The following is a 27,038-nucleotide window of genomic DNA, read 5'->3' on the forward strand; positions in this document are numbered from 1 at the left end:
CATTATAAACTAGAATTTATTATTAAAGCAATTATTATCAAGACATTTTATTAAATTTAATATTGTCATTTAGTTCTATTTAATTGTATATTATTAATGATCATACCACAATAATGAACTAATAAATACTTATAAACACTTCATATGATCTTATTTTAATAATATAAATAATTATGAATAATATTATATATAAACAGTAATATAATGTATAATTAGTATAGCAAAGCTATACAAATATTCAGTACTACTTGGAATGCATTATTAATATAATATCTTCACTTTATTATATTATATTATATTGTAATAAAAATATTATTTGAGACAAAAATAAATACACACTTCTAACAAGATATCTTAACAGAAAAAATGTGTTTAAATAAGTTTACATTTCAGACATATAACAAAAAACTATTATATACCTCCACAATGTCAGACAATATATTGTAATATAATGTAATGTAAGATCATATATATTCCCTACAGACAGCAAGTTCGCCATTTAATCAACTTCCTTTTAAGCTAAATGTATTCTGAAATGTCGTACTATTAATACAATAAAAAGAGTACATATATAAAATATAATTATAATAACTTGTGAGACCGCTGTAAACCGGAAGCGATATAAGTGACTTTTATTTTGTTTGTTTATTTTTACAAGACTTTCCCTCTGTAAGATCGCATGTGCGTTACAGCTGTCACTTTAATGTATACATGTACTACTCACTTTCTCAATAGATCGTTACATCATATTAACATACAAACTGCATCAGACTTTTAACACCGAACTTCGTTCCCACAGGAACTTTTTTAGCAGTGATGTGTTGAATTAAATGGACAAATTAGAGGATCATGACGATAATAATCTGCAGTCTCAGGTGAGAGACGGTCATAATGGTCATATTAATCATAATAATAGCGAGCTCACGGCTGATGGGCTGTTTTTCTGAGGCAGATAGAGGAGATTGAAGCGCTTTCTTCAATCTATGGTGAGGAATGGTGTGTGATTGATGAAGCCGCGCGAGTTTTCTGCATCAGAATATCGGAGACACAGCAGCCCAAATGGACGGTCTGTTTACAGGTACGAGACGAGTAGATTCTTTCAAAAGTAATCTGTAACGTATTTCCATACGTTACTCGAGTTAAGTAAGGTACATCTGCGTGAGCTGGAAGTAGCTACCTGTAGAGTTCTATTGCTGTATGTTAAAGTACAAATTCAATCAAAGCTAACCGTGTTGATTTTGTTAGCTCAAATTGCTAGCTTTGTGGTGAACAATTCATCTGTGTGTGTGTCATTAAGTAACAAATAAAATGTTTGCCCTTGTAATCCTAAAATGAAATCTAACTAGACTTTACTAGAGCTTCTATGTTAACCCTGCTGAAAAATCCAGCTTAAACCAGCCTAGGCTGGTTGGCTGGTTTTAGCTGGTTGACCAGCCTGGTTTTAGAGGGGTTTTGGCCACTTCCATGCTGGTTTCCAGCCATTTCCAGCCTGGTCTTAGCTGGTCAGGCTGGAAAATGACCAGCCAAAATTCAGCTAAAACCAGCGTGACCAGCCTGGTTCAAGCTGGATATAGCTGGTTTTGGCTGGACTTCCAGCTTGGCTAGGCTGGTCAAGCTGGTTTTATCTGGATTTGGCTGGTCATTTTCCAGCCTGACCAGCTAAGACCAGGCTGGAAATGGCTGGAAACTAGGGATGGCTGACGTGAAACTGATGTTTTGACACAGTGTCGAGATCCCGAAGCGCAAGTGTTTCGAATCACTGCACCGAAGCATGATCCGAAGCACCCAAGTCACGTGACTAAAGTGTTTCGAAACACCTAGTCACGTGACTAAAGCGATTCAAAGCATCGATCAGCTTAGAAACGTTTCGAGACCTGGTGAATCCTAATTTGACTGCCAAGGTCTCCAAATTATCTCTGTCTCACATGGCTTAGAGCACTGTGGGTTTGCTTATTGATTCTATGCTTAGCATGATGTTTTGGGTTCGAATCCCGACTTGTACAAATACTCTGAAATCATGGTTTTATGTATTTTAATCATGTTTCTGTTTTGTGTAGCCTAAATAGGATACAGCTACAGTTACGCCATCAATTTAGCATCATTTTTGTAACACTGTAAAACAATAATAAATATTTTTACAGTATGGTTGGGTTTAGGGTTTGGGTAGACATTAATAAAATACAATAAATGGGAAATTTAATGAATAATATAAATAATTCTTGATAACTTCAGGCCACCGTTTTTGATCTAGCAACAACCCTGTTTTAAGACAAAAACAAGACATATTTATTCACAAATTGTTTATTCGGATATCAGACCAATGTTGAAACAAAACGATACAAGAGCAAAGCATTACCAACTGGTATTAAAGCATTTTAAAACAACTGCTACAGACTGGCTTCGAAACCTACTACTCCTGCATGGATGTCTGACACCTTAACCACTGTACTATGTTACTTGAAGGATTCCACTTTCACAAAGTGGGGTTTAATCCCTCAATTTGTTCAATCGTTCTTTGCTGAAGCTGTTTCAGTGCAATATATATAAAAAAATGACCACTAGATGTCACTGTAGAGTGAGGTTTCGAAACGTTTCGAAGCTTCGACACATTTGCTTCGACTGTTTCAGTGTTTCACAAAGCCTCGCTTTGCCCACCACTACTGGAAACTAGCCTGGAAGTGGCCAAAACCCCTCTAAAACCAGCCTGGTCGACCAGCTAAAACCAGCCAACCAGCTTAGGCTGGTTTAAGCTGGATTTTTCAGCGGGGAAGCGGCTTATCACAATCTACAAAGTAAAAGTGCTATATAAATACACATGAATTGAATTGTATTGAACTTCCTGTTTGTTTTCAGTTAAATTCTCAGACTACGGCTGCGTCCAAAACCGCATAGTTCCATACTATACAGTACGCTAAAATCAGTAAGCGAGCCGAGTAGTTTGTCAGAATTCATAGAATTCGAAAATCAGTATGCGAGAAGCACCCGAATGACTTACTACTTCCGGCGAGATTCTGGAGTGCGCATCCCATGCACGCTGCGATATCCCATAATGCCCTACGATAGAATTCATTAATGGAAGAGAAGCGACGCAACTGACACAGGTAGGTCACTTGACCATGACAAAATGGCGAATGTTGTACGTTCGAATTCCATTCATACTTTTCACATTCATACTCTATAGAACGCACTTTTCTAACGGCCGAGCAGTACGTTTACATTTAAATGCAGAACCTACTGAGTAGTAGGCGGTTTCAGACACAGCCTACGTTTGTTTAAGCAATTGGGCGTGGCTAACATAATTAACCACGCCCCTTCAAGCTGTCAGTTTTGACAACAAACAGAAATGTTGAGCAGGAGGAGTGTGTTAGGCTGTAATAACCCTCCCCAAACCATTTTCCCCATCTATCCTGAATGAAATGCCTACTTTACTGACATCCAATCAGCTTAGTTGAAATAAGAAGCCACGCTAACTGTTTTCTTATTTAATATTCTGTTTTTCTAGTAACTGAGTCACAATACAAATAAAAGCACTCAACTTTAGGTTCATGTGGACTTTATTGTACTTTCAACGGGAGTGGAATATTGAGTAGGGGGCGTAGCTTTCTTTTTTGTGTGTCTTTCCCTGTTATGAATGATGTGATACGATAAGAGGGGTATCGTTAAGAATATTTTCGCTGAAGCGTCAGACTTACGTTATCAGAGATAGAGCGTCAGTTCAAATGCAGAACCAATAATTTAATTTATTTTTTATTTTTTACTGCTTTATGTGTATTTATAATATCTTGTTCTATTAAAGGTGCAGTAGGGGATCTTCCACAATGCTAACAGCTAAGTATAAATCTCTGAATCACAGTCCCTCACCTGCCGTCCAGAGCCACGCCTCCTGAAACAGGAGCACGCGCACCTTTAAGATGACAGCAGAACCCTCTCTCGTGTGTTAAAAGCGAGTAGTGCTTGTTCGGCGGCGTGCAGGAAGTACACTCATTACTAAGCCAAACTGACATGCTATTTCAGAGCGAATATTTAGAGCTGCATGGTAAACAATATAGGCAGACACTAGGCGGAACAGCGTCATTTACTTGTGTTTTGTTGTTAAACTAATTAAAATCTACATTATCGATGCTGTAAAACACAGGTGTCAAACTCAGTTCCAAAAGGGCTGCAGCTCTGCACAGTTTAGTTCCAACCCTAATTAAACACACCTGATCAAACTAATTGAGTCCTTCAGGCTTGTTTGAAACCTACAGGTAAGTGTGTTGGAGCAGGGTTGGAACTAAACTGTGCAGGGCTTCGGCCCTCCAGGAATTGAGTTTGACACCCCTGCTGTAAAAGGTCCCTTATGAAACTGAAAGTAGTCTTATCAATCGGAAGATTTTAGTGGCTGAACAACACTTCTGTGCAGATAACTCATTTGTAATAACAACATCCAACGTTACATCAACTTTGCGTAAAGCTATAATAGTTTTCAAACAAAACATTACCTGTCTAAGGCCGTACTCACACTAGGTACAGTTGCCTTGAACCGGGCCAAAGCACGCTTGTACCCCCTCCCGTCTCCTTCGACGGCCTGCGCTCACACCACAAACGGGCTTCGGCACGCTTACGTCATCGCTGCTGCGCTGTTCAGTGAGAAGCGCTCTCTTACTCAGCAGCACAGTGGAGATTTCTCTAGTTATATCGTTTCAGTTGTTTTTTACGCAGAGATATGCAGTCAAATATTTCACCAAACAGTCCTTATAGGATGCGGGGACACGCAGTTAGACATTTCGCCGAACAGATCCGCCACTTTTGGCGCTCATAAACAATCATAAAGCCCTCGTGCTGCAGGAATGAGGAGGTCTGCTGAAGGTGCAGCTGTCGTGAGGAGTGTGGTGAGGGGGCGTGGCCGAGAGCCGTGGGAACGGGGTGAGGCCACCGAGTAAGTGGATACACCTGCGGTGCACACCTGCCTCATATCCCACGGAAGGAGCTCTGGACCATAAAAGGAGGACCGATGGCAGAGGAAGGCGAGAGAGGACCGGGCCCGGACATATTGTTTTACTTTTGCTTTCAGTTTGACAGCAGTCTCCGTGAGGAGCTGCCGTCCGTTTGTTTTGGTTTAGACGGCAGTCTCCGTGAGGAGCTGCCGTCATTGTTATTAATAAATATTTTAAACCTGCGTCGGTTCTCCGCCTCCTTCTTCCCGGCGGCCAAAGGGCCGTAAACTTCATTACAAGGAGTTTGCGTCTTTAATAAACGACGGCAGTTTGCGTTCACTGAACAGTAAGAATGATTAATAAATCCATATGAAACAGCCCCTTAAAAGTCACGTCTCGCTTTCAGTTTTGGGCTTTGGCGCGTTTTGTACTCACACACAAGCGTACCGCGCCAAAGCCCAAGTGAACCGCGCTCAGACACACCTCTTCCAACCGGGCCAGGGCCGGCCAAGTGAACCGTGCTTGAGCCCGATTCAGCGCACTCACACTTCTGAAACGATCCGGGAAACGGGCCTGGCCACGGTACGGATGGCATAGTGTGAGTAGGCCCTAAGAGAAATCCTTCAGCCATGGTGTCATCCTTTCTCCAGCGTGCAAAGGTAACTCTAATACTGATTCAGGTTTTAAAAAGTTTCGATTCAGCATGTTTTTGCTGATCGCGCGCAAGCGTGCTCTCTTTCTCGTGAACGTGCAGCACATCTATGCACAAACAGCGGTCGGCGGAGCTGCGTACAAATGGCTGCGCAGTTGTTCAAATCTGCATTTGCTGACAGACAGTTTGAGCTACTTATCTGAATTATGGGAGATGTCGGCCCGACTCTATTTAATTGGATGAACATTTTTTAGTTTTATGCCTTATCCAGATTATAAAAATACATCTACATTTAGATCATTTACTGTTGTCATTACTATTGGAATGTGAAGAGACTTTCAACCAGCACAACAACGCTTGTTTCTGAAGACAATCACCTACTGCACCTTTAAGTTACCATCGCTGTCATTTGTTCTGTGTAGGTTCGATTTTGTATTTTTGTTTCTAAAGTGTCAATTGAAAAAAAAAAATGCAGAAGCAGTTGTTCAGATTTTGATTGAAGATTCACCCAGTTTTCCTTCGGCTTAGTCCCTTATTTATCGGGGGTCGCCACAGCAGAATGACCCACCAACTATTCCAGAATATGTTTTACGCAGTGGATATCTTTCCAGCTGCAACCCAGTACTGGGAAACAACCATGCTTGATATATTTTCAAAGGAATATTAAGTTGGGGGCGAGGTTTTATCTTTGTGCTCTCATCTTTCAGCAAACTAACAACTGAAAGGGCTATGCGATATATTTATCCTTAAGCATATTTCGCCATAGCCGTCAAACTGACATCTTCAAAGAAGAACCACTGTTCAAAAGTGAAAGCAGATGAATACTAAATCAAACAGATAAATTATAATTGGAAAATTTGCTAATTTCATGCTGAACCTAAACTGAGATACTGTTTAGCAACATTGACAACATTCATATTCAAATAAGCTTATGAATATTCAATGTGTAATAACATCTAACTGAAATAAAATAAAAATCACTTTATAATCTAAAATACCTTCAGATGTATCTGTAATGGGCAACGCAGTGGTGCAGTGGGTCGCACATTCGCCTCACAGCAAGAAGGTTGCTGGTTTAAGTCTCGGCTGAGTCAGTTGGCATCTCTGTGTGGAGTTTGAATCCCATGATGGCGTGGGTTTCCTCCAGGTGCTTCGGTTTCCCCCACAAGTCCAAACACATGTGGTACAGGTTCCCAATGATGTGTTGCTGCTGAAAGGGCATTCGCTGCGTAAAACATATGCTAGATAAGTTGGCGGTTCATTCCGCTGTGGTGACCCCAGATTGATAAAGGGACTAAGCCGAAAAGAAAATGAATGAATGAACGAATGAATCTGTAATTTGAATATCACCCAATTATAATGTAACTGAAATCAAATAAAGTTTACCAACCCTGATTATATTTATATTCAAATGAGCTCATGAATATGAATTTTTTTTTGTTTTAAGATCATCCTTCCTCCAGACTACCCAAGCTCAGCGCCACCGATATATCAGATAAAGTATACTTTTTTCAATGAAGCAAATATTAATCTGATTTATATATATATATATATATATATATATATATATATATATATATATATATATATATATATATATATATATAATATTATATATGAACAATTAAAATTCTTTTTCACATATTTTGACAGCGCTGCCTGGCTCAGAGGACAAGACCGCATGACTCTGTCCAACAGTTTAGAGGAGATTTATGTGTAAGAGAATCAGATCTACTCTACATCATACATGTGTTTTGAAATCTGCAAATATATGTTTATTTTTGTCTGTGCAGGGAGAATGCAGGAGAGAGTATTCTGTACCTGTGGGTGGAGAAAATCAGAGAATTTCTTACAGAAAAATCACAACATTCAGGTAACAAAACATATGGTCAGGGATAAGTAAGGGGTTATCAAGTATTCACTAACTATTGAGTAAGCGTTGCATCATCCCACACAAATAATGGGTCAGATAAGGAAGACATTCAACTGTTGGTGTGCCTCTAGGAACAGGGTTGGAAAACAATGAACTATTTAACTAACTAACTAGCTATCCAACTAACTAACCAGCTAGCTAGCTAACTAACTAACCAACCAACTAGCTAACAAACTATATAACTAGCCAGCTAACTAACCACTATCTTAGTGAACTAAACTATCTTACCAGCTAGCTTAGTAACTATTTAACTATCTAACCACTAACTAATGACTATTTAACTATCTAGTTAGCTAGCATGCTATTTAACTATCTAACTACCTAGCTAACTAACTAACTAAGTAACTAACCATTATTTTAGCTAACTATGTAACTAGCTAGCTACCTATCTTAACTAGCTAGCTAAATCTATCTATCTAGATAATCTAAATATGTTTTGGATGTAGCTAACTAACTAGCTACCTAACTAACTATTTAACTAACCAGCTATCTAACTAGCTTTCTACCTAACTATTTAACTAACTAACTAGCTATCTATCTAACTAGCTAACCATCTAACCGTCTAGCTAACTAATATTCTATCTAGCTAACTTTAACTAACTAACTAGCTAACTATATAATGTATGCCCAATTTTGTATTTATGTATGCAAAAATTTTTAAATCATTATAATTATATATGAAATTAAATCAAATGAATGCAAATTTGTGCTCAAATTTGTATTAATTTTTGCAAAAACTTTAAAAATGTATCAAATGTTTTTATTTATTATTTATTTGCATTTAATCTGATTATTATGATTACAATTATTATCATTATTATTTTTATTTATTTATTATTATTTGTATTAATTTCTCCAAAAAGTTTTGATATTTATTGTTTATTTGTATTTATTATTATTATTATTATTATCAATTAAATATATGCAAATGTGTGCAAAATGTTGTATTAATTCATGCAAAAACCTGTTTATATATATTTATTTATATTTATTATTATTATTATTATTATTGTTATATAATATAACATAATAATAACAATATTAATAATGATAATAATAATAATAATAATAATAAAATACAAATTATAAATATTTAAAAGCTTTTGCATTAATTAATACAAAATTTGGCACAAATTTGCATACATTTATTTGATCTCATCGGTGCATTTCCTTTTAGTAATAAGGCCTGTTTTCCCATGAATAAGGAAGCGAATAAATTAGAGTTGGAGAAATCTGTACAGCAGGGGGCAGTAAACAATCATCACATCATTCATCAGCGCTGAAATGTGTCGCAATAACGCTGGAAATCACTCTTTATCATGAAGCATATCTAAGGCCTGTGCAAAGAGCTGCATGTCCGGGTGAGAAATAGAAATGAGTTTGTTTCTGTTAGTGAATGAACTTGAAGTGTTGGATTTATTCATAACTGACGTGAAGATGAAATGAGCTCAACATATTTATATGTCGGTCTTCATCTCTGCTGATAATATGCAGGAATACATTAAATGTCAATGGAGGAAAACAATTCTTATAATGTGAAAAGTTAAAACAAACTGGTACTAATCAGGCCCGGATTAAGATATCAGAGGCCCCTGTGCACAATGTCTTGTAACCCCCCTGCCTGGCCGCACCCCTATATTTGAATTAAAAATAAGATTAGTACAAATAAAATGAATCTATAATGTATTACCCACATTTTTAAAACATATGATATACAGTACATCAGTACATATAACATCACCTTAGAATTATAAGGTTCTATCTGACATTTTTGTCAAAATTGAGTTATTCACATATTCTTATTAAATGACAACTTATTTACATTATGTGATGTTTTTTTATAAGTTGTTTTACATTTAAAGACTTTTTATTTAAAAAACAAAAAGGTTTTATCTACAAAGTCGCACTTTAGCTTGGCTCTATAAGGTTCTACTTGAGCCAATCAGCATTTTAATGCACGCACGAAGACCAATTAGTCATCATTGAGTCTATTTATTTACTTGTGTAAATGTGTTTAAACTTACATTTATATAGTTTTTAAATTAATTTCAGCAATATTATTGACTAATGTGAAAATATATAATTTATTTGCAATGTACTTTGTAAAGTAATATTTTCTGTTTTTTAGAAGATATATTATACGAGAGACTTGCTTTGTTTACCAAATAAGTGTATCTAATTGGATTTGCTTTGTAAACATTAAAATTAAAAAGATATTACTTTTTATTTCATATAATAAGTTTTTAGTTATTTTACTCCCAATATCATTCTGCATAAATTCACAGATTTTATACAAAATTCTGCGCAGAAATGTCCGCAGATTCTGTCTGGCCCCAGAAATGAGTCATTAAAACTAATATGTTTAAAAATGTGTTGAATAAATCTCTCTGTTAAACAGAAATTGGGGAAATAAATATGCAGGAGGGCTAATAATTCTGACTTCACCTGTATTTGCACTGGAGAGTGAGTAAATTAGCTCTGATTATTACAATTGTTAGGCGAGTTATCAACTATTAGATTGATCCAATGTTTTTTGTTTTGTTTTATTTTCAGAATAGACACTACCTGACTAAAGTTTGTTGCTTATCCAAGTTTTAGAAACAACAAATAATAACTTGACTTCTAGTTGATCATTTGGTATCAGAAATGTGTATATGTACTTGGCGTACAATAAAGCATCATGTACATCTTGTTTTAAAGCTAATTACAAAAAAAAAAAAACAATCAAAATTCAACTCACACTAGCTGTGATTTCAGAATCTCTTGACTCTGCCACTATTACAGCCATCATTAAGTCTAGTTTTTGTAAAACTTGCGAGTTACTGAGACGCTTTTCTCTCCACCTAGCAGCTTCTCGAACAATCAAAAGAGAGCCGAAGGATCTATTACTTCTAGGTTAATGACAGGCCATGTACCTGATTGCCGGCAGGCCCCGTGCACCCGATTTTCCGACAGCATTTTAGCTAGAGAACACCGTATGCTCTCCTATTCTCTTCAAAGCTTCTGGAGCTGAACATTTTGCTTGATTTCTCCAGTGTCAGCCAGGTTTTTTTGTGTGTGTTGTTGTCACATCTTGCCTTTTTTTTTTTTTTCTCCGGCGTACAGAATTGGCCGTGCGTAATTTCCATCTGCCGCTGTAACGCTGTGTTCTTGTAAAGCCGGAGGGTATAAACGACAGCGTGGTTCCCATCTCGACTCTAATTCTGCCTCTTTCCCAGAGTTTACTTCATGCACAAATGAGGCTTCCCGGTCAAAAACAGAAAAAAAAAAAACTAGGAAGCACAACATAAAACCCACTAGTTGGGCTTTAACGCCGAGGGCAATTAGCCTAGCGAAAGAGTGTTTGGTGCAAAATCTAAAAAGCAGAGATATATCCCAGTATGTGCTTTAATGGGCAGACGCCTACTGGAAAAAAAGACTTCAGCCGATCTCTCCGTCTCTTTTTTTAACATCTTATATTTGTATTTCAACTTGTAGCAAACCAAACATACGATCCCCGTTGTAAGAGCAACAAATAATGACGTTGATCATTTGGAAAACTGTCAGAAGCTGGATGTCTCAGATGAATCATCTGTTGATCTGCATCCCAATCATCACAAATACTGCAGAAAAGCTACTGGAACCAGCATGGAGCCAAGATTCTCTCAGAAATCAGTCAAGTTTGGTGAAGGAAAAATCATGGTTTGGGGTTAGATTCAGTATGGGGGCTTGCGAGAGATCTGCAACATCAACAGCCTGAGGTATCAAGACATTTGTGCCGCACAAACCACAGGAGAGGGACAATTCTCCAGCAGGATAGCGCTCCTCATACTTCAGCCTCCACATTAAAGATCCTGATGGCCAGCAGTGCTCCAGGATTGGCCAGCCCAGTCACCAGAAATGAACATTATTAAGCATGAAGTAAGAGGCATTAAAGATGAATCCAAAGGATCTTAATGAGCTCTGGGCATTCCAGATGACTTTATTAATCAGTGATTTGAGATGTGTGGATGCAGTCCTCCAAGCTCATGATGGAGTCAGACACGATATTCATTCTGTCTCCACTGCAGCAGGACTTTATATTCTATACTGGACATTATTTCTGTTCAGTGATGAGACTTTCATCTAAGCAGAGTCAGACCTTACTGTCCTAATGAAATCATTAATAATCAAGGCATGATCAGATTTTATTGTGCTTAAATAAGCATCATCTAGAGGCCTTTGCCTTTCACATGAGCCACTTCTGATACCAAATGATCAACTAGAAGTTAAGTTATTATTTGTTGTTGCTACAACTTGGATAAGCAACAAGACTTTAGTCAGGTAGTGTAAACCAAATAAATCAAAAGACATTTGTGAAATTAAGGCTGTTTTAGATTACACGCTAATCATGAGGAAATCAAGTTTAAACAATAACTTCATCCCAAATATCCAGAGTTCTCTCTGTATTCCATTCATATAAGCAATAAAACAGCTTGCAAATGGAAAAATCCCAAAAATCAAAGTTATCGGTTCCCAAATGTTTTAGCAAAAATCTTCCTTGGTGTTCTGCGAAGGTCATCCAGGATTGGGCATTCATTCATGATTCCCTGGATGCCTTTATCAGAAGCAGACTCCAAACAGTCAGCGTTATCTTGCGTCACGCAATGATGTAAATTGAAAACACTGAATTCATTTATACGATAAACTCTCAGAGTTGATTGATTTCCACAAAGTTTTAGGGTATTTCCTTTTTTTCCAGAAGAAAGTCGGGTTTAGATCATTTTAGAATATTAAAGTCAACTTGAAGGGCGGTACGGTGGCTCAGGGGTTAGCACTGTTGCCTCACAGCAAGAAGGTCGCTGGTTCAAGTCCTGACTGGACTCTTTGGCATTTCAGTGTGGAGTTTGCGTGTTCTCCCTGTGTCCGCGTGGGTTTCCTCCGGTTTCCCCCACAATCCAAACACATGCGCTATAGGAGAATCAATGAACTAAATTTGTTGTATACTATGTGTGTGTGTGTTTCCCAGTTGCTTGCAGCTGGAAGGGAATACGCTGCATAAAACATATGCTGGAATAGTTGACGGTTCATTCCACTGTGGCAACCCTTGATAAATAAGAGACTGAGCCAAAGGAAAATGAGTGAATGAATGAATGAATGTCAACTTGAACCAGAAGTTGTGGCTGTTTTTACTTGCATATTGTGTTGCGTTTCTGAGAGAAACAGTATATTATATGAGAAAAAAAGAGGGTGTGGTTTGTTTGTTTTCTACTGCAATCTGATTGGATCAAAATAAAGTAGGTATTTCATTCATGTCAGAGTTGATAGTTGGAGGGGCGGGGTTAAGGGTGTCACAGCCAATCACAAAACTGTCAAACTGACATCATCAGAGAAGCCAATCATTTCAATTTCAGGGTTTTCATTCACTCGTTTTCCTTCAGCCTAGCCCCTTTATACATCAGGGTTCGCCACAGCCGAATGAACCACCAACTATTCCAGCATATGTTTTATACTGCAGATGCCCTTCCAGCTTCAACCTACTACTGGAAACACTCATTCACACACACTCATACATTACGGCCAACTTAGTTTGAACTGTGGGGGAAACCGGAGCAACCAGAGGAAACCCATTCCAACACAGGGAGAACATGTAAGCTCCACACAGAAATGCCAACTGACCCAGCTGGGACTCAAACCAGCGACCTTCTTGCTGTGAGGCACAAATAAATCAAGTTGTCCCCACAAAAAAAGTAAGAATTGTGTTGTTTTAACTCATTTTAAATGCGTAAAAGCAGTAAACCGTTTGTTTACATTTAAAAAAAAAAACGGACTCAAGATGATTATATTACTCATAAGAGTAACTTTGCCCTCGACGAAAAGGAATTAAATTCAATTCAATTCAGCTTTATTTGTATAGCGCTTTTACAATGTAGATTGTGTCAAAGCAGCTTCACATAAATGGTCATAGTAACTGGATCAGGGTAGTTCAGGTTTTAGTGTTTAAGTTCAGTTCAGTTTAGCTCAGTTCAGTGTGATTTAAAATCATTACTGAGAGTTCAAACACCGAAGAGCAAATTCATTGATGCATAGCTCTACCAATCCTGAACCATGCGAGCCAGTGGCGACAGTGGAGAGGGAAAAAAAAAAAACTTCACCTGATAGGAGAGTGAAGTAAAAAAACCTTGAGGGAACCAGACTCAGTTGGGCACGACCATTTTAATTTCTCTGCTGGCCAAAAGTCTTGTGCAGAGCTGCAGTCACCGCGGTGGAGGCTGGAAGATGGCCTCAGCGAAGACTCGTCTGTCCCTGAAGCGTCGCTGGAATCTGACTCATGTTCTCCACTCCCCATGACTATCAGCGCAGCAGCAGCTCAGGATACGGCCTGGTCCCGGATATGGAAACCTTGAGATCATCTCGTCTCTGGTCTTGGATCCAATCAGCGACTCCGCATAATCTAAACAGCCAGATTATCTAAACTAAACATAATTTACTAAACAGATAGGTCTTTAATATACGCTGAAAAAAGCAGTAAAAGTCTCAGAGTTGTGCATATACAATATTGCATATATGATTTGTTATGGTAATCACGAAGGTGGAAGATGTGAAGTAGGCTTCAGCGTGTTGAATAAAGTCAGGATAAAAATAACTCTGAAGGTAGCAGGCGAGACCTGTGCACCTGACAGGAGACCTGCGTAATAACATCCCCCGAGTCGCTGCACACAAGCCTCTCTGGATGGCCAGTTTCTGCACTTTCATTTCTTTATTTATTTTATGGCCATATTGAAATTCTTGCGAATGCTTTTCTCAAGCGTGGCCCAGACCTTCCTCCTGATTGTCCACCTCAAATCTCCCCTGCCTTTGAACATAATGTTTGCTAAAATTATTGCACGCCGGATATTGGATCCATGCCTTTGATCTCGGCATCTTGATAAAGACGAATTGTTTGGATGGAATGAACAGAGCTGCCTGCCGCGCTGGAGCTAGATGTTTTTTTTTTTTAAAGCGTGCTACTTCTTTTCTTGCTGTTGCAGACCTCGGCGTTGGGGAGATCTAACCGTAATCGATGAAAAGACTCGCGCTGCCTTGACAGAACCTGTTAATCTTTCTCTAAAAGGCCCAGTGGGGTCAGCGGTGGAGTCCAGAATTGACCCTGATGGGTTTTGACACTCAGCCAGTTCTCTCAGCGCTCCTCTGGAGGTGGTGGAAATCTGATTTTGAAACCTTCTTAAAGGGGGACAATTGCTTCGACTTGCTTTGTTAGCTTGTGCCAACAGGACGGCTGTTTTTTTTTCCATCTGAATTTTGGACGTGTCTATCAGTTGCATAAAAGTGCATTTTTCTGATGTCGCTAGCAGTGTTGGACATGTTACTAAAAGGGGACCTATTATGCACAAATCACTTAAATATGAGGTATATTTTTTATAATCAGACTTGACAAAAACAGTCTGCAGAAACGCTTTGACATTCTCCCACTGTACGTGTCATCAGAGGGGGAAAGCCGGGAGCTAGCTTTCTGCAACTCTCACATGGTCAACACTGAAGCTAAGCAGGGCTGCGCCCGGTCACTGAATGGGAGACCACATGGGAAAGCAGGGGGCTCCTAACGTCCCATTGTAGTGATGGAGACTCTATACTGCTCAGTGAGCGTTGCCTTTCAGATGAGATATTAAATCGAGGTCCTAACTTGTCAGTCATCATCAGTTATATGGTTGTCCCACCCCTGCACACCCACTCACGCCAATCATTATCAGTTATGTGGTTGTCCCGCCTTGACACACAAATGCCAATTCTCATTAGTTATGTTGTTGTCCTGTCCCTACACACAAACCTTAATCATCATCATCAGTTATGTTGTTGTCCCACACCTACACACAAACCTTAATCATCATCATGTTATGTTGTTGTTCTACTCCTACAAACAAACCTCAATCACCATCAGTTATGTTGTTGTCCCACCCCTACACTCAAACCCTAAGCATCATCATCAGTTATGTTGTTGTCCCACACCTACACAAACCCTAATCATCATCATCAGTTATGTTGTTGTCCCACACCTACACAAACCCTAATCATCATCATCATTTATGTTGTTGTCCCACACCTACACAAACCCTAATCATCATCATCAGTTATGTTGTTGTCCCACACCTACACAAACCCTAATTATCATCATCATTTATGTTGTTGTCCCACACCTACACACAAACCCTTATCATCATCATCATCATCAGTTATGTTGTTGTCCCACCCCTACACACAAGCCCTAATCATCATCAGTTATGTTGTTGTCCCACCCCTAAACACGAACTCTAACCATCATCATTAGTTGTGTTGATGTCCCACCCCTACACACAAACCCCAACCACCATCAGTTATGTTGTTGCCCCACCCCTACACACATGCCAGTCATCATCAGTTATGTGATTGTCTCACCCCTAATCACTCACACCAATCATCATCAGTTTTGTGGTTGTTCCAACACTACACACACACACACACACCAATCATTATCAGTTACATGGTTGTCCTACCCCTACACATCCACCCACTCGTACCAGTCAGTATCAGTTGTGTGCCCCACTCACACTCCATAGCAGGCTCACAGAGTCGGATGAAAACCATGTCAGGTAGCTCAATTGCAAAATATATATTAATCATATAACAGTAATTTATTTAATTGCTCCTCACTGACAAAAAGGTAGTTTCGCTAGAAACGGCGTTTATTTATAATGCCGTCATTCCCATTACAGGTCGACATTACTCGATAGAAATCACAAGATGTCCTGAGGACTCACACTTGTCTCTGGTGACAGTCCTCCGGTGTGTGTGAAAAAAAAAGTGGAAAAGAAAAGGTGCAGGCTGTGCCATTTTATTTCTGACTGAGTCTAAAATGAGCCAGGGTCGCTCTGTTAATCATTTCTGCTTGTTTTTTTCCTAACTGAAAATATGCTTTAGTAATTTATAGTACATACTATAGTGTTTTTGAAGCATACTGTAGTAAAATACTTGAATAAATCTGTTTTGGTGATTCTACAGTTGCTATGGTGACCCAACAACTATAGAAATATAAACAAATGGCCTAATACTGTAGTTTACTACAACTTTAGTAGTAAACTACAAAACACCACAGTGTACTGTAGCAACAAAAGAAAGTATACTAAAGTAAACTAAAGACCACTGTGAAGACTTTTAGAAACCTCGATTGTAGTTTGTTTTGTGGTTTTAGCATAGTGAAGTTGAAGTGAAGTGCGTACCTGCTGTTTTCGAATACATTTTGATTGACAGCTTTTAAAAAGCCCAAACCCGTTTACAGCCCAACATTATTCAAATGTGCACATGCACACAGCTCTTTTGCCTTTTTTCACGGATGAGTCGTTTATATTCGTTTTAACATAATTTATTCATAACAAACATAGTCTATAGGACAATTGGAAGTTGGAACAAAGAAATAAAATAAGTCCCATGTTACATCGTAATGCTGCGTTTACACCAGACGCGGAACGCGTGTCAAGCGCGAGTGATTTACATGTTAAGTCAATGCAAACGCACGAATAGACATCCTGCGGTGCGATGTGGCGTGAATGACGCAAATTGCGCGAATGGCGCAGGGCGAATTGAGCGTTTTGCGCATTTGATGCGCTTAAGGAGCGTTTCGCGCGAATCTCTTGATTTCGAAAATCTGAACTTCAGCGTACATTCACGCGGCATTAACCAATCAGAAGCTTGCTCTTGTGGGGGCGTGATTGTGACGTAGAATCTGTTGTCGGTGTTCCGAGGGAAATCCTCCAGCCTTCACCGACAACAGTTCATCAAACTGGGCTTGGCTCAGTCAGAAGCACCACTGAAAGCCTCCGTCATCCAGGTTCAGTTTCTGGAGGAGTTTATGAGCTCACAGAGCTGGATGCACCTGGATGTAGTGGACTCAGACACGGCCCTAAACGTATCGACGCTGTTTTTCAGTCTTCATAAAGCACATAAACACTGTTATTTTCTTCATAAAATCCATGTTAGCCATTTAACTATGAAGCTAGAGTCTTCGGGCAGACAGAAGCCCTGCCCATCACGCGAATCCGCGTCTGTTCTGATGTGAATTTGACACGCGAATGAAGCGGGGTTTGACGCGCGTATGAAGCGAGTAAACTCGAATGTTCACGCGGCTATTTACGCACAATTTATCCGCGCGTTCCGCGTCTGGTGTGAACACAGCATTAACATCTCAGCACTTTAAATAGGCCCATGCACTTACACTAACCCTTAAATTGCCCAACACGACAAAAAAAAGCCTTTCCTTACAAATTGCTTTAAAATAAATGATAAATTATGACGGATATTTAGCAATAACGAAATTAAGATAAAGGCTCTGCGCGATTTGTTTCGCCACTTCACAATCTGGCATTAAGGCGACGGTGAAGCTGAATTTTAAAAGATTAATGCCAATATGAGCCTGTACACTCTGTTTACATTATGATTTTATGGTTTAATTAATATTTAGTTATAATTTGAAAATCATTTACTCACCAAGATTAGGCTACGTGTTTTTGTGGGGGAACATTATTGAATCCACTTTAGCGCACTCACTGAGCAGCACTGAGCACCCTTTCACTTCTGCTGCTACTGGCCCGGTTGCATGCTGTCCTGGCTAATTTAGCATGTTTTGGGTGGCCTGTAATTGCAACATTTACATCCTTGATCTATACAGTAGATCTGTTCGCCAGAAACGTGCTACAATAGAAACGAATTACTCATTGTTGATGTGTGTAGATGCAAAAAAACTATACAAATAACATCAGTTGGTTATCCATTTTAAGTGGTACTTGTTGCTCCGTACTACTGCAAGCAATATGTAATTTACTCCAGGCTTATCGCTAGCCAGTCAGACTAGAGTCCACTTCCAAAAACGCCTAAAAAAGCTATTGTTCCTGAAGGACAGCTCTCCCACGCCTTTCGCCGAATGTGATAATTGCGCCTGAAATTATGTATGTATGTCAACGGTTTTAATATGCAAATGCGCCTTCCATGAATGGCGCGCTCGAGAGGGAAATGGAGCTCCGACTGAATGGAGGGGAAAATGGAAAAAAAAATGAAAATGAAGCGCGTGAGCGGCCGTCTTGTTCATTAGCCATTAATTGTTTTAAAGTCTCACATTGCAGCGAGCGGTGCAAAAAGGCGCCATAAACGCAGACGTGGTTAATATGTAGAAAGGAGGACACTCAATTACCAGTGTGTGGGCTGGCGAACGTTTGAGATCTTGCTTCATTACAGCCTTTTAATAGAAGCCAAATTACACGTTGGTAGACATAATGAAGTTGGAGCGATACGTCTTCGGTGGAAGTGTCGTCTTAACTCCACCGACAGATTCGAAGGACGGTAATCAGGATGTAATCACAGCGCTAAAAACACAGACCTTCTGATTTGACCTTCAGCCATCATTAACCGATGCGCACATCATTGGCTCTTGACATGCTCTCAGGACACCCGCGTCTGCAAGACACATCCCTGCTGACAAAAATCAATCTGAGGTGGCGAGCAGACGGTGATCCTCCGCACGAGAAACCATCAGGGTAGAAAAACTCTGTGACCTCTGGCGGTTTAATGGCTGAGAGTGTGAAAGTGGGATATGGAGAGGTTGGTCGCTGTAAAATAATATTTGTGGATTTCGGCTGTTGGAGATTAAAGCTTGGACTACAGAGGCAGCCAGTTCGACTGTTTTAAGATTTTATTGTTTATTAATTAAGTCAAAATGACATTCAATTGACATCGATGTCAAAAAGCACAACAAATGTGAATCGGTTTGATGTCAAAACCTTGACGGTCCATTTGACGTCCACACGTTGATGCCGTTTTGACCACCAAAATAACGACACAAAACATGTCATAATATAAATAGTAATAATATACAGTTAAAGTCAGAATTATTAGCCCCCTTCGAATTTTTCTCTTCTTTTTTAAATATTTCCTAAATGATGTTTAACATTAATTTATTTATTCATTTTCTTGTCGGCTTAGTCCCTTTATTAATCCGGGGTCGCCACAGCGGAATGTACTGCCAACTTATCCAGCAAGTTTTTACGCAGCGGATGCCCTTCCAGCTGCAACCCATCTCTGGGAAACATCCACACACACATTCACACACACATACACTACGGACAATTTAGCCTACCCAATTCACCTGTACCGCATGTCTTTGGACTGTGGGGGAAACCGGAGCACCCGGAGGAAACCCATGCGAACTCAGGGAGAACATGCAAACTGCACACAGAAACGCCAACTGAGCTGAGGCTCGGACCAGCAACCTTCTTGATCAACTGACGTCAAATATCAAAAAGAAGAGTGTCGTTTTCTGCAGTAGGTAGTTTTTCCTTATTTAATAAATGACAAAGTGGCTTTTGGAGACGTTAAACTGCCTCAGAGAGCTCTTGGATTTTATCCAACACATCAAAATTTGTGTTCTGGGGATGAACAGATCTCAGGGGTTTGGCGCAACATGTGGGAGAATAATTCATAACACAATTTTCATTTTTGGGGGGGAGCTAATCCTTTAAGGCTGCTTTAAAACTACTCTTGGAAAGGGATTTTATGCAGGATAACAAGAAATCGACGTCTGATGTAACCCCTGGAATATGTGGATGTAAAAAAAAAAATGATTGGCTAAAACTCTGTCGAGCAAATTGGAAGCAATTGACGACAACAGCCTGCCGTTGTTTACTACAGCATTCGTTTAGCTCTCAATCTCGGGATCACGACTTCCAGAGTCTGCCTTTTGCATGATTCATTAGTGTTTTGAAGAAAGCAAGCCCTTGATTACCTGTTTTGAACATCTGCTTCGTCCCGCCGTGATTTCCTTTGTTGTCAAATGACGGTTTTGTCTTTGGCGTCTCGGTGTGCGCTTCCGAAACCCCATTGTTTTCGCCGTGATGTGCTCGGCGTGTGTGCAGTCGTTGCTTTTTTGTAGCGCGAATATTACATTAGCGATGCTAATTTGTTCCCCCCACACGTTTCTGGTAAACAAACAGGCCTAAATGCACGCTCGGTGACGTCACTTCGGAAGAAGTTACTTAATCTAATATCAAACTTCAGAGGGAAGGTAATTAGCGTCTTCCCTCATCAGCTAAATGATTGCAGGCCTAATACTCGACGGTGTCACCAAAAAGGGCCGCCTCCCTTCGCACTCGGCAAACATCAGCTCTGTTTTTACAGTAATTATGCAGATGAGATGCTAGTTACAGCAGGTTGTGCGGTGACGGCCCCTTGGAGAGATCAAAAGGTTGTTTTTTTTAGATATTTCCGCGGGTCATGAATATTCACGGCTGACACCGTGAGGAGGGGGAGGGGCAGAAATGGAAAGCAGTCAAAGGTCGTTAAAGCTTTGCAACCGTTTTAATTTTTTGACAAGCCGTAATTAAATTCCTAAATTGATTCGCCTCGGTTTTTTTAAGGAACTAAAATTGTGGGGGAAAAGAGCCAAGTGCTCCTCGGCTGTCTGTAGAGGTGTTTTCTGACGAGCCCTGTCTTGTGTTTGCGTGAAGATGGTTGATTGTTTTATAGTTGAACTTTGTTGAGTGTGTGAATTAATCTATTTGTGCATGTCTCAATACATTGTGGTTGTATTAAAGGGTTATTTCAATCAAAAACAACCTTTTTAATCACCCTCAAGGCGTCCTAGTTTTAAATTACGTCCGGTTATTTTAAATGTGATGCAAAGGCAATGGCAAAGAAGTTTCTGTTCAAAGGTTCAAAACACATCCATTAACCCACAATATGCTTGATAAAAAGTGCCTCACAGCTCTAGGGGTGAATAAAGCACATTTTCAATAGAGAGTTGATGCTGTTTTTGTATAAAAATATCCATATTAAAACTTTATAAACATTTTTGTGCAACTTCTGCTGAGAGAGAGAGGCTAGTTTTAAACAGCAGACAGTGCTCTAGGCCAGTGTTTAACAGCATACGGTGCTCTAGGCTAGTTTTAAACAGCAGATGGTGCTCTAGGCCAGTGTTTAACAGCATACGGTGCTCTAGGCTAGTTTTAAACAGCAGATGGTGCTCTAGGCTAGTGTTTAACAGCATACGGTGCTCTAGGCTAGTTTTAAACAGTAGATGGTGCTCTAGGCTAGTTTTTAACAGCAGATGGTGCTCTAGGCTAGTTTTTAACAGCAGATGGTGCTCTAGGCTAGTGTTTAACAACAGACGGTGCTCTAGGCTAGTGTTTAACAGTAGATGGCGCTCTAGGCTAGTTTTTAACAGCAGACGGTGCTCTAGGCTAGTTTTTAACAGCAGACGGTGCTCTAGGCTAGTTTTTAACAGCAGACGGTGCTCTAGGCTAGTGTTTAACAGTAGATGGTGCTCTAGGCTAGTTTTTAACAGCAGATGGTGCTCTAGGCTAGTTTTTAACAGCAGACGGTGCTCTAGGCTAGTTTTTAACAGCAGATGGTGCTTTAGGCTAGTTTTTAACAGCAGACGGTGCTCTAGACTAGTGTTTAACAGCAGACGGTGCTCTAGGCTAGTGTTTAACAGCAGATGGTGCTCTAGACTAGTGTTTAACAGTAGACGGTGCTCTAGGCTAGTTTTTAACAGCAGACGGTGCTCTAGGCTAGTTTTTAACAGCAGATGGTGCTCCAGGCTAGTGTTTAACAACAGACGGTGCTCTAGGCTAGTTTTTAACAGCAGACGGTGCTCTAGGCTAGTGTTTAACAGTAGATGGTGCTCTAGGCTAGTTTTTAACAGCAGATGGTGCTCTAGGCTAGTTTTTAACAGTAGATGGTGCTCTTGGCTAGTTTTTAACAGCAGTTGGGTGCTCTAGGCTAGTTTTAACATTGGATTATGCTCTAGGCTAGTGTTTAACAGCAGACAGTGTTCTTGGCGTGTGTTTGTCAGCAGATGGCGCTCTAGGCTAGTTTTTGTCAGCAGAAGGCGCTCTAGACTAGTTTTTAACAGCAGACGGTGCTCTAGGCTAGTTTTTAACAGCAGACGTGCTCTAGGCTAGTTTTTAACAGCAGACGGTGCTCTAGGCTAGTGTTTAACAGTAGATGGTGCTCCAGGGTAGTTTTTAAGAGCAAATTGCACTCTAGGCTAGTTTTTAAAAGCAAATGGTGCTCTAGGCTAGTTTTAACATTGGATTATGCTCTAGGCTAGTGTTTAACAGCAGACAGTGTTCTTGGCGTGTGTTTGTCAGCAGATGACGCTCTAGGCTAGTTTTTGTCAGCAGAAGGCGCTCTAGGCTAGTGTTTAACAGCAGACATCGCTCTAGGCTAGTGTTTAACAGCAGACGGTGCTCTAGGCTAGTGTTTAACAGCAGACGGTGCTCTAGGCTAGTGTTCAACAGCAGACAGTGCTCTAGGCTAGATTTGTCAGCAGACTGCGCTCTAGGCTAGTTTTTGTTAGCAGAAGGCGCTCTAGGCTAGTGTTTAACAGCAGACGGCGCTCTAGGCTAGTTTTTGTCAGCAGAAGGCGCTCTAGGCTAGTGTTTAACAGCAGACATCGCTCTAGGCTAGTGTTTAACAGCAGACGGTGCTCTAGGCTAGTGTTTAACAGCAGACGGTGCTCTAGGCTAGTTTTTAACAGCAGATGGTGCTCTAGGCTAGATTTGTCAGCAGAATGCGCTCTAGGCTAGTTTTTGTCAGCAGAAGGCGCTCTAGGCTAGTGTTTAACAGCAGACAGTGCTCTAGGCTAGTGTTTAACAGCAGACGGTGCTCTAGGCTAGTGTTTAACAGCAGACGGTGCTCTAGGCTAGTGTTTAACAGCAGACGGTGCTCTAGGCTAGTTTTTAACAGCAGATGGTGCTCTAGGCTAGTTTTTAACAGCAGACGGTGCTCTAGGCTAGTTTTTAACAGCAGACGGTGCTCTAGGCCAGTGTTTAACAGCAGACGGTGCTCTAGGCTAGTTTTTAACAGCAGACGGTGCTCTAGGCTAGTTTTTAACAGCAGATGGTGCTCTAGGCTAGTTTTTAACAGCAGATGGTGCTCTAGGCTAGTTTTTAACAGCAGACGGTGCTCTAGGCTAGTTTTTAACAGCAGACGGTGCTCTAGGCTAGTTTTTAACAGCACACGGTGCTCTAGGCTAGTTTTTAACAGCAGATGGTGCTCTAGGCTAGTGTTTAACAACAGACGGTGCTCTAGGCCAGTGTTTAACAGCAGACGGTGCTCTAGGCCAGTGTTTAACAGCAGACGGTGCTCTAGGCCAGTGTTTAGCAACAGACGGTGCCCTAGGCTAGTGTTTAACAGCAGACGGTGCTCTAGGCTAGTTTTTAACAGCAGATGGTGCTCTAGGCTAGTGTTTAACAACAGACGGTGCTCTAGGCTAGTGTTTAACAGTAGATGGTGCTCTAGGCTAGTTTTTAACAGCAGACGGTGCTCTAGGCTAGTTTTTAACAGCAGACGGTGCTCTAGGCCAGTGTTTAACAGCAGACGGTGCTCTAGGCTAGTTTTTAACAGCAGACGGTGCTCTAGGCTAGTTTTTAACAGCAGATGGTGCTCTAGGCTAGTGTTTAACAACAGACGGTGCTCTAGGCTAGTGTTTAACAGTAGATGGTGTTCTAGGCTAGTTTTTAACAGCAGACGGTGCTCTAGGCTAGTTTTTAACAGCAGACAGTGCTCTAGGCTAGTTTTTAACAGCAGACGGTGCTCTAGGCTAGTTTTTAACAGCAGACGGTGCTCTAGGCTAGTGTTTAACAGTAGATGGTGCTCTAGGCTAGTTTTTAACAGCAGATGGTGCTCTAGGCTAGTTTTTAACAGCAGATGGTGCTTTAGGCTAGTTTTTAACAGCAGACGGTGCTCTAGGCTAGTGTTTAACAGCAGACGGTGCTCTAGACTAGTGTTTACCAGTAGACGGTGCTCTAGGCTAGTTTTTAACAGCAGACGGTGCTCTAGGCTAGTTTTTAACAGCAGATGGTGCTCCAGGCTAGTGTTTAACAACAGACGGTGCTCTAGGCTAGTTTTTAACAGCAGACGGTGCTCTAGGCTAGTGTTTAACAGTAGATGGTGCTCTAGGCTAGTTTTTAACAGCAGATGGTGCTCTAGGCTAGTTTTTAACAGTAGATGGTGCTCTTGGCTAGTTTTTAACAGCAGTTGGGTGCTCTAGGCTAGTTTTAACATTGGATTATGCTCTAGGCTAGTGTTTAACAGCAGACAGTGTTCTTGGCGTGTGTTTGTCAGCAGATGGCGCTCTAGGCTAGTTTTTGTCAGCAGAAGGCGCTCTAGACTAGTTTTTAACAGCAGACGGTGCTCTAGGCTAGTTTTTAACAGCAGACGTGCTCTAGGCTAGTTTTTAACAGCAGACGGTGCTCTAGGCTAGTGTTTAACAGTAGATGGTGCTCCAGGGTAGTTTTTAAGAGCAAATTGCACTCTAGGCTAGTTTTTAAAAGCAAATGGTGCTCTAGGCTAGTTTTAACATTGGATTATGCTCTAGGCTAGTGTTTAACAGCAGACAGTGTTCTTGGCGTGTGTTTGTCAGCAGATGGCGCTCTAGGCTAGTTTTTGTCAGCAGAAGGTGCTCTAGGCTAGTGTTTAACAGCAGACATCGCTCTAGGCTAGTGTTTAACAGCAGACGGTGCTCTAGGCTAGTGTTTAACAGCAGACGGTGCTCTAGGCTAGTGTTCAACAGCAGACAGTGCTCTAGGCTAGATTTGTCAGCAGAATGCGTTCTAGGCTAGTTTTTGTCAGCAGAAGGCGCTCTAGGCTAGTGTTTAACAGCAGACATCGCTCTAGGCTAGTGTTTAACAGCAGACGGTGCTCTAGGCTAGTTTTTAACAGCAGATGGTGCTCTAGGCTAGATTTGTCAGCAGAATGCGCTCTAGGATAGTTTTTGTCAGCAGAAGGCGCTCTAGGCTAGTGTTTAACAGCAGACGGCGCTCTAGGCTAGTGTTTAACAGCAGACAGTGCTCTAGGCTAGTGTTTAACAGCAGACGGTGCTCTAGGCTAGTGTTTAACAGCAGACGGTGCTCTAGGCTAGTGTTCAACAGCAGACAGTGCTCTAGGCTAGTTTTTAACAGCAGACAGTGCTCTGGGCTAGTTTTTAACAACAGACAAATCTATAAGCTAGACAATATATTTAGAAAAACCTTAAAGACCTCTTTTGAAAAAGCACATCAAAAGAGGAAGATAACAATGGTTGACAGTCAAAATGTCCTTTTCATATGTTGGGATGGCTTTGAAAAGGTTTTTTAGTTTCTGTCACCAAGAAAAACATGAAAACGTTGAAAGATTTTACATTTGTGATTTCCAGACACTTATCTGCAACCACTCGAGCATACAGAACTTGAGATTTCAGGATGTGGCATCGATATTTTTCGACAATTCATTTGGCTTGATGGTGAACGTCAAGTTTCTGATCAAGCAGAAACCGCAGCCAACCGTCACATAATGTGATTAATATTCATCATCTGAGCCGCATCTGCTGCAGAGTTTGTGTGTGAGGACAGAAGATGTGCACAACAGATGAGAAGAAGAAAAGTAAAGAGTTTCAACAAGTGAAGAAAAAAAAACCACAACAATTTATATTCAAAGCTTCAGGTCTGATTATTGAACTTTAGTAGTGTTTAAGCTTTCAAACGGTGTCTCTCATGAATGCCAACGAGACGTTTTAAAACCCTGTCCCGCTCCTCAAGAGAGGCTGATGAGATTTATAATGTCTTCCTCCTATTTTTTCGCTTTGTTTCGACGCCCCGGATGCCGAGTCCTGCTATCTGACAGGGAATATGAATGAAAAGCTGCCCTGCAATCTCCTCTAAGGGCTCCAGAAACATCTTTATCCACTGTGACCCTGCAGATGCCATGAAAATGAGAAAAGTCAAGGAAATTCCTCGGTGGAGATGTGGGAAAGCTGTTTTTTTTGCGGCTGAATCTTAATGCTGTACTTCAGAACAGCTGGAACGTCTGATTGCTGCTTCATTTACTTCTCATTTCAAGATTTTAAATCACACTTGGAAAATGACTGCCGGTGATTTGAGCCTAAATGATTCGTCTTCAGCACTCTGTGCTTTTTCTAGTTTGTGAAACCGCTGCATACGCTTAAAAATAAACGTTGTGTAAAGTGGCCAGCATTTTGGTTTGAAGAACATTTAAAAAATATCAAGCCTTTAACTTTCAGCCATACTTTTTTTGTGTGTGAAAAATTGCGTTTATGATTGTAAATCTTTTAAAGAATCTCCAAAAAAAAAAATATATATATATATACATTTTAAAGTAGACACTTCTTAGACAGTAGATGAGGTGAAAAAGTTTTTAAAATTTGCAAATAAAAGTTAACAAAATGAGAAAATAAATAAACTATATATATATATATATATATATATATATATATATATATATATATATATATATATATATATATATATATTTATATATATATATATATATATATATATATATATATATATATATATATATATATATATATATATTGTTACAAACCCATTATGTTAGTCTAAGCTTGTGGGGTTTGACATTTGATTAATTAAAATATATTTATATAAACAGTGATAGAGTGCAAAAGACAATTAAAATAATGGCAAAAATATGTACTTTTATTTACAATTTCCAAAAGTGAACAACAACAACAACGAATTAATCAAAAATAAAAAAAAAG

The 27,038-nt window shown here is 40.0% G+C and overlaps 2 protein-coding genes and 1 long non-coding RNA gene across 23 annotated transcripts in view; all 3 read left to right on the plus strand.

Annotated features, from left to right (window-relative positions):
* The window catches only part of LOC147831455 (uncharacterized), a 787,032-nt gene that overhangs the window by 99,303 nt on the left and 660,691 nt on the right, over nt 1-27,038 (plus strand). The gene's annotated exons all lie outside the window — the stretch shown is intronic.
* The window catches only part of impact (impact RWD domain protein), a 79,018-nt gene continuing 52,614 nt past the window's right edge, over nt 635-27,038 (plus strand). For 2 of the 21 annotated variants that reach the window (XR_015521158.1, XM_087302656.1), the window contains exons 1-6: nt 635-669; nt 800-875; nt 953-1,078; nt 7,016-7,068; nt 7,222-7,284; nt 7,362-7,441. Coding sequence is in view for 16 of the 21 variants with exons in the window: in XM_087302656.1 (XP_087158782.1) it covers nt 831-875; nt 953-1,078; nt 7,016-7,068; nt 7,222-7,284; nt 7,362-7,441 (367 nt within the window). In the remaining 5 variants the exon portion in view is untranslated. 21 annotated transcript variants of the gene reach the window in all.
* On the plus strand, nt 23,052-26,533 carry LOC147838332 (uncharacterized). The gene is made up of 2 exons (XM_088651649.1): nt 23,052-23,983; nt 25,421-26,533. Exons 1-2 carry the CDS (start codon nt 23,052-23,054, stop codon nt 25,431-25,433), a joined length of 945 nt encoding a protein of 314 aa, XP_088507775.1. The 3' UTR covers nt 25,434-26,533.

Source organism: Danio rerio, chromosome 22, assembly GCF_052040795.2.
Source record: "Danio rerio strain M-AB ecotype USA chromosome 22, GRCz13ab, whole genome shotgun sequence".
Lineage (NCBI taxonomy): Eukaryota > Metazoa > Chordata > Actinopteri > Cypriniformes > Danionidae > Danio > Danio rerio.

Excerpts from the sequence above, each read along its gene's own strand:
- LOC147838332 (XM_088651649.1), top strand. The coding sequence starts at position 23,052 with ATGCGCTCTAGGCTAGTTTTTGTCAGCAGAAGGCGCTCTAGGCTAGTG.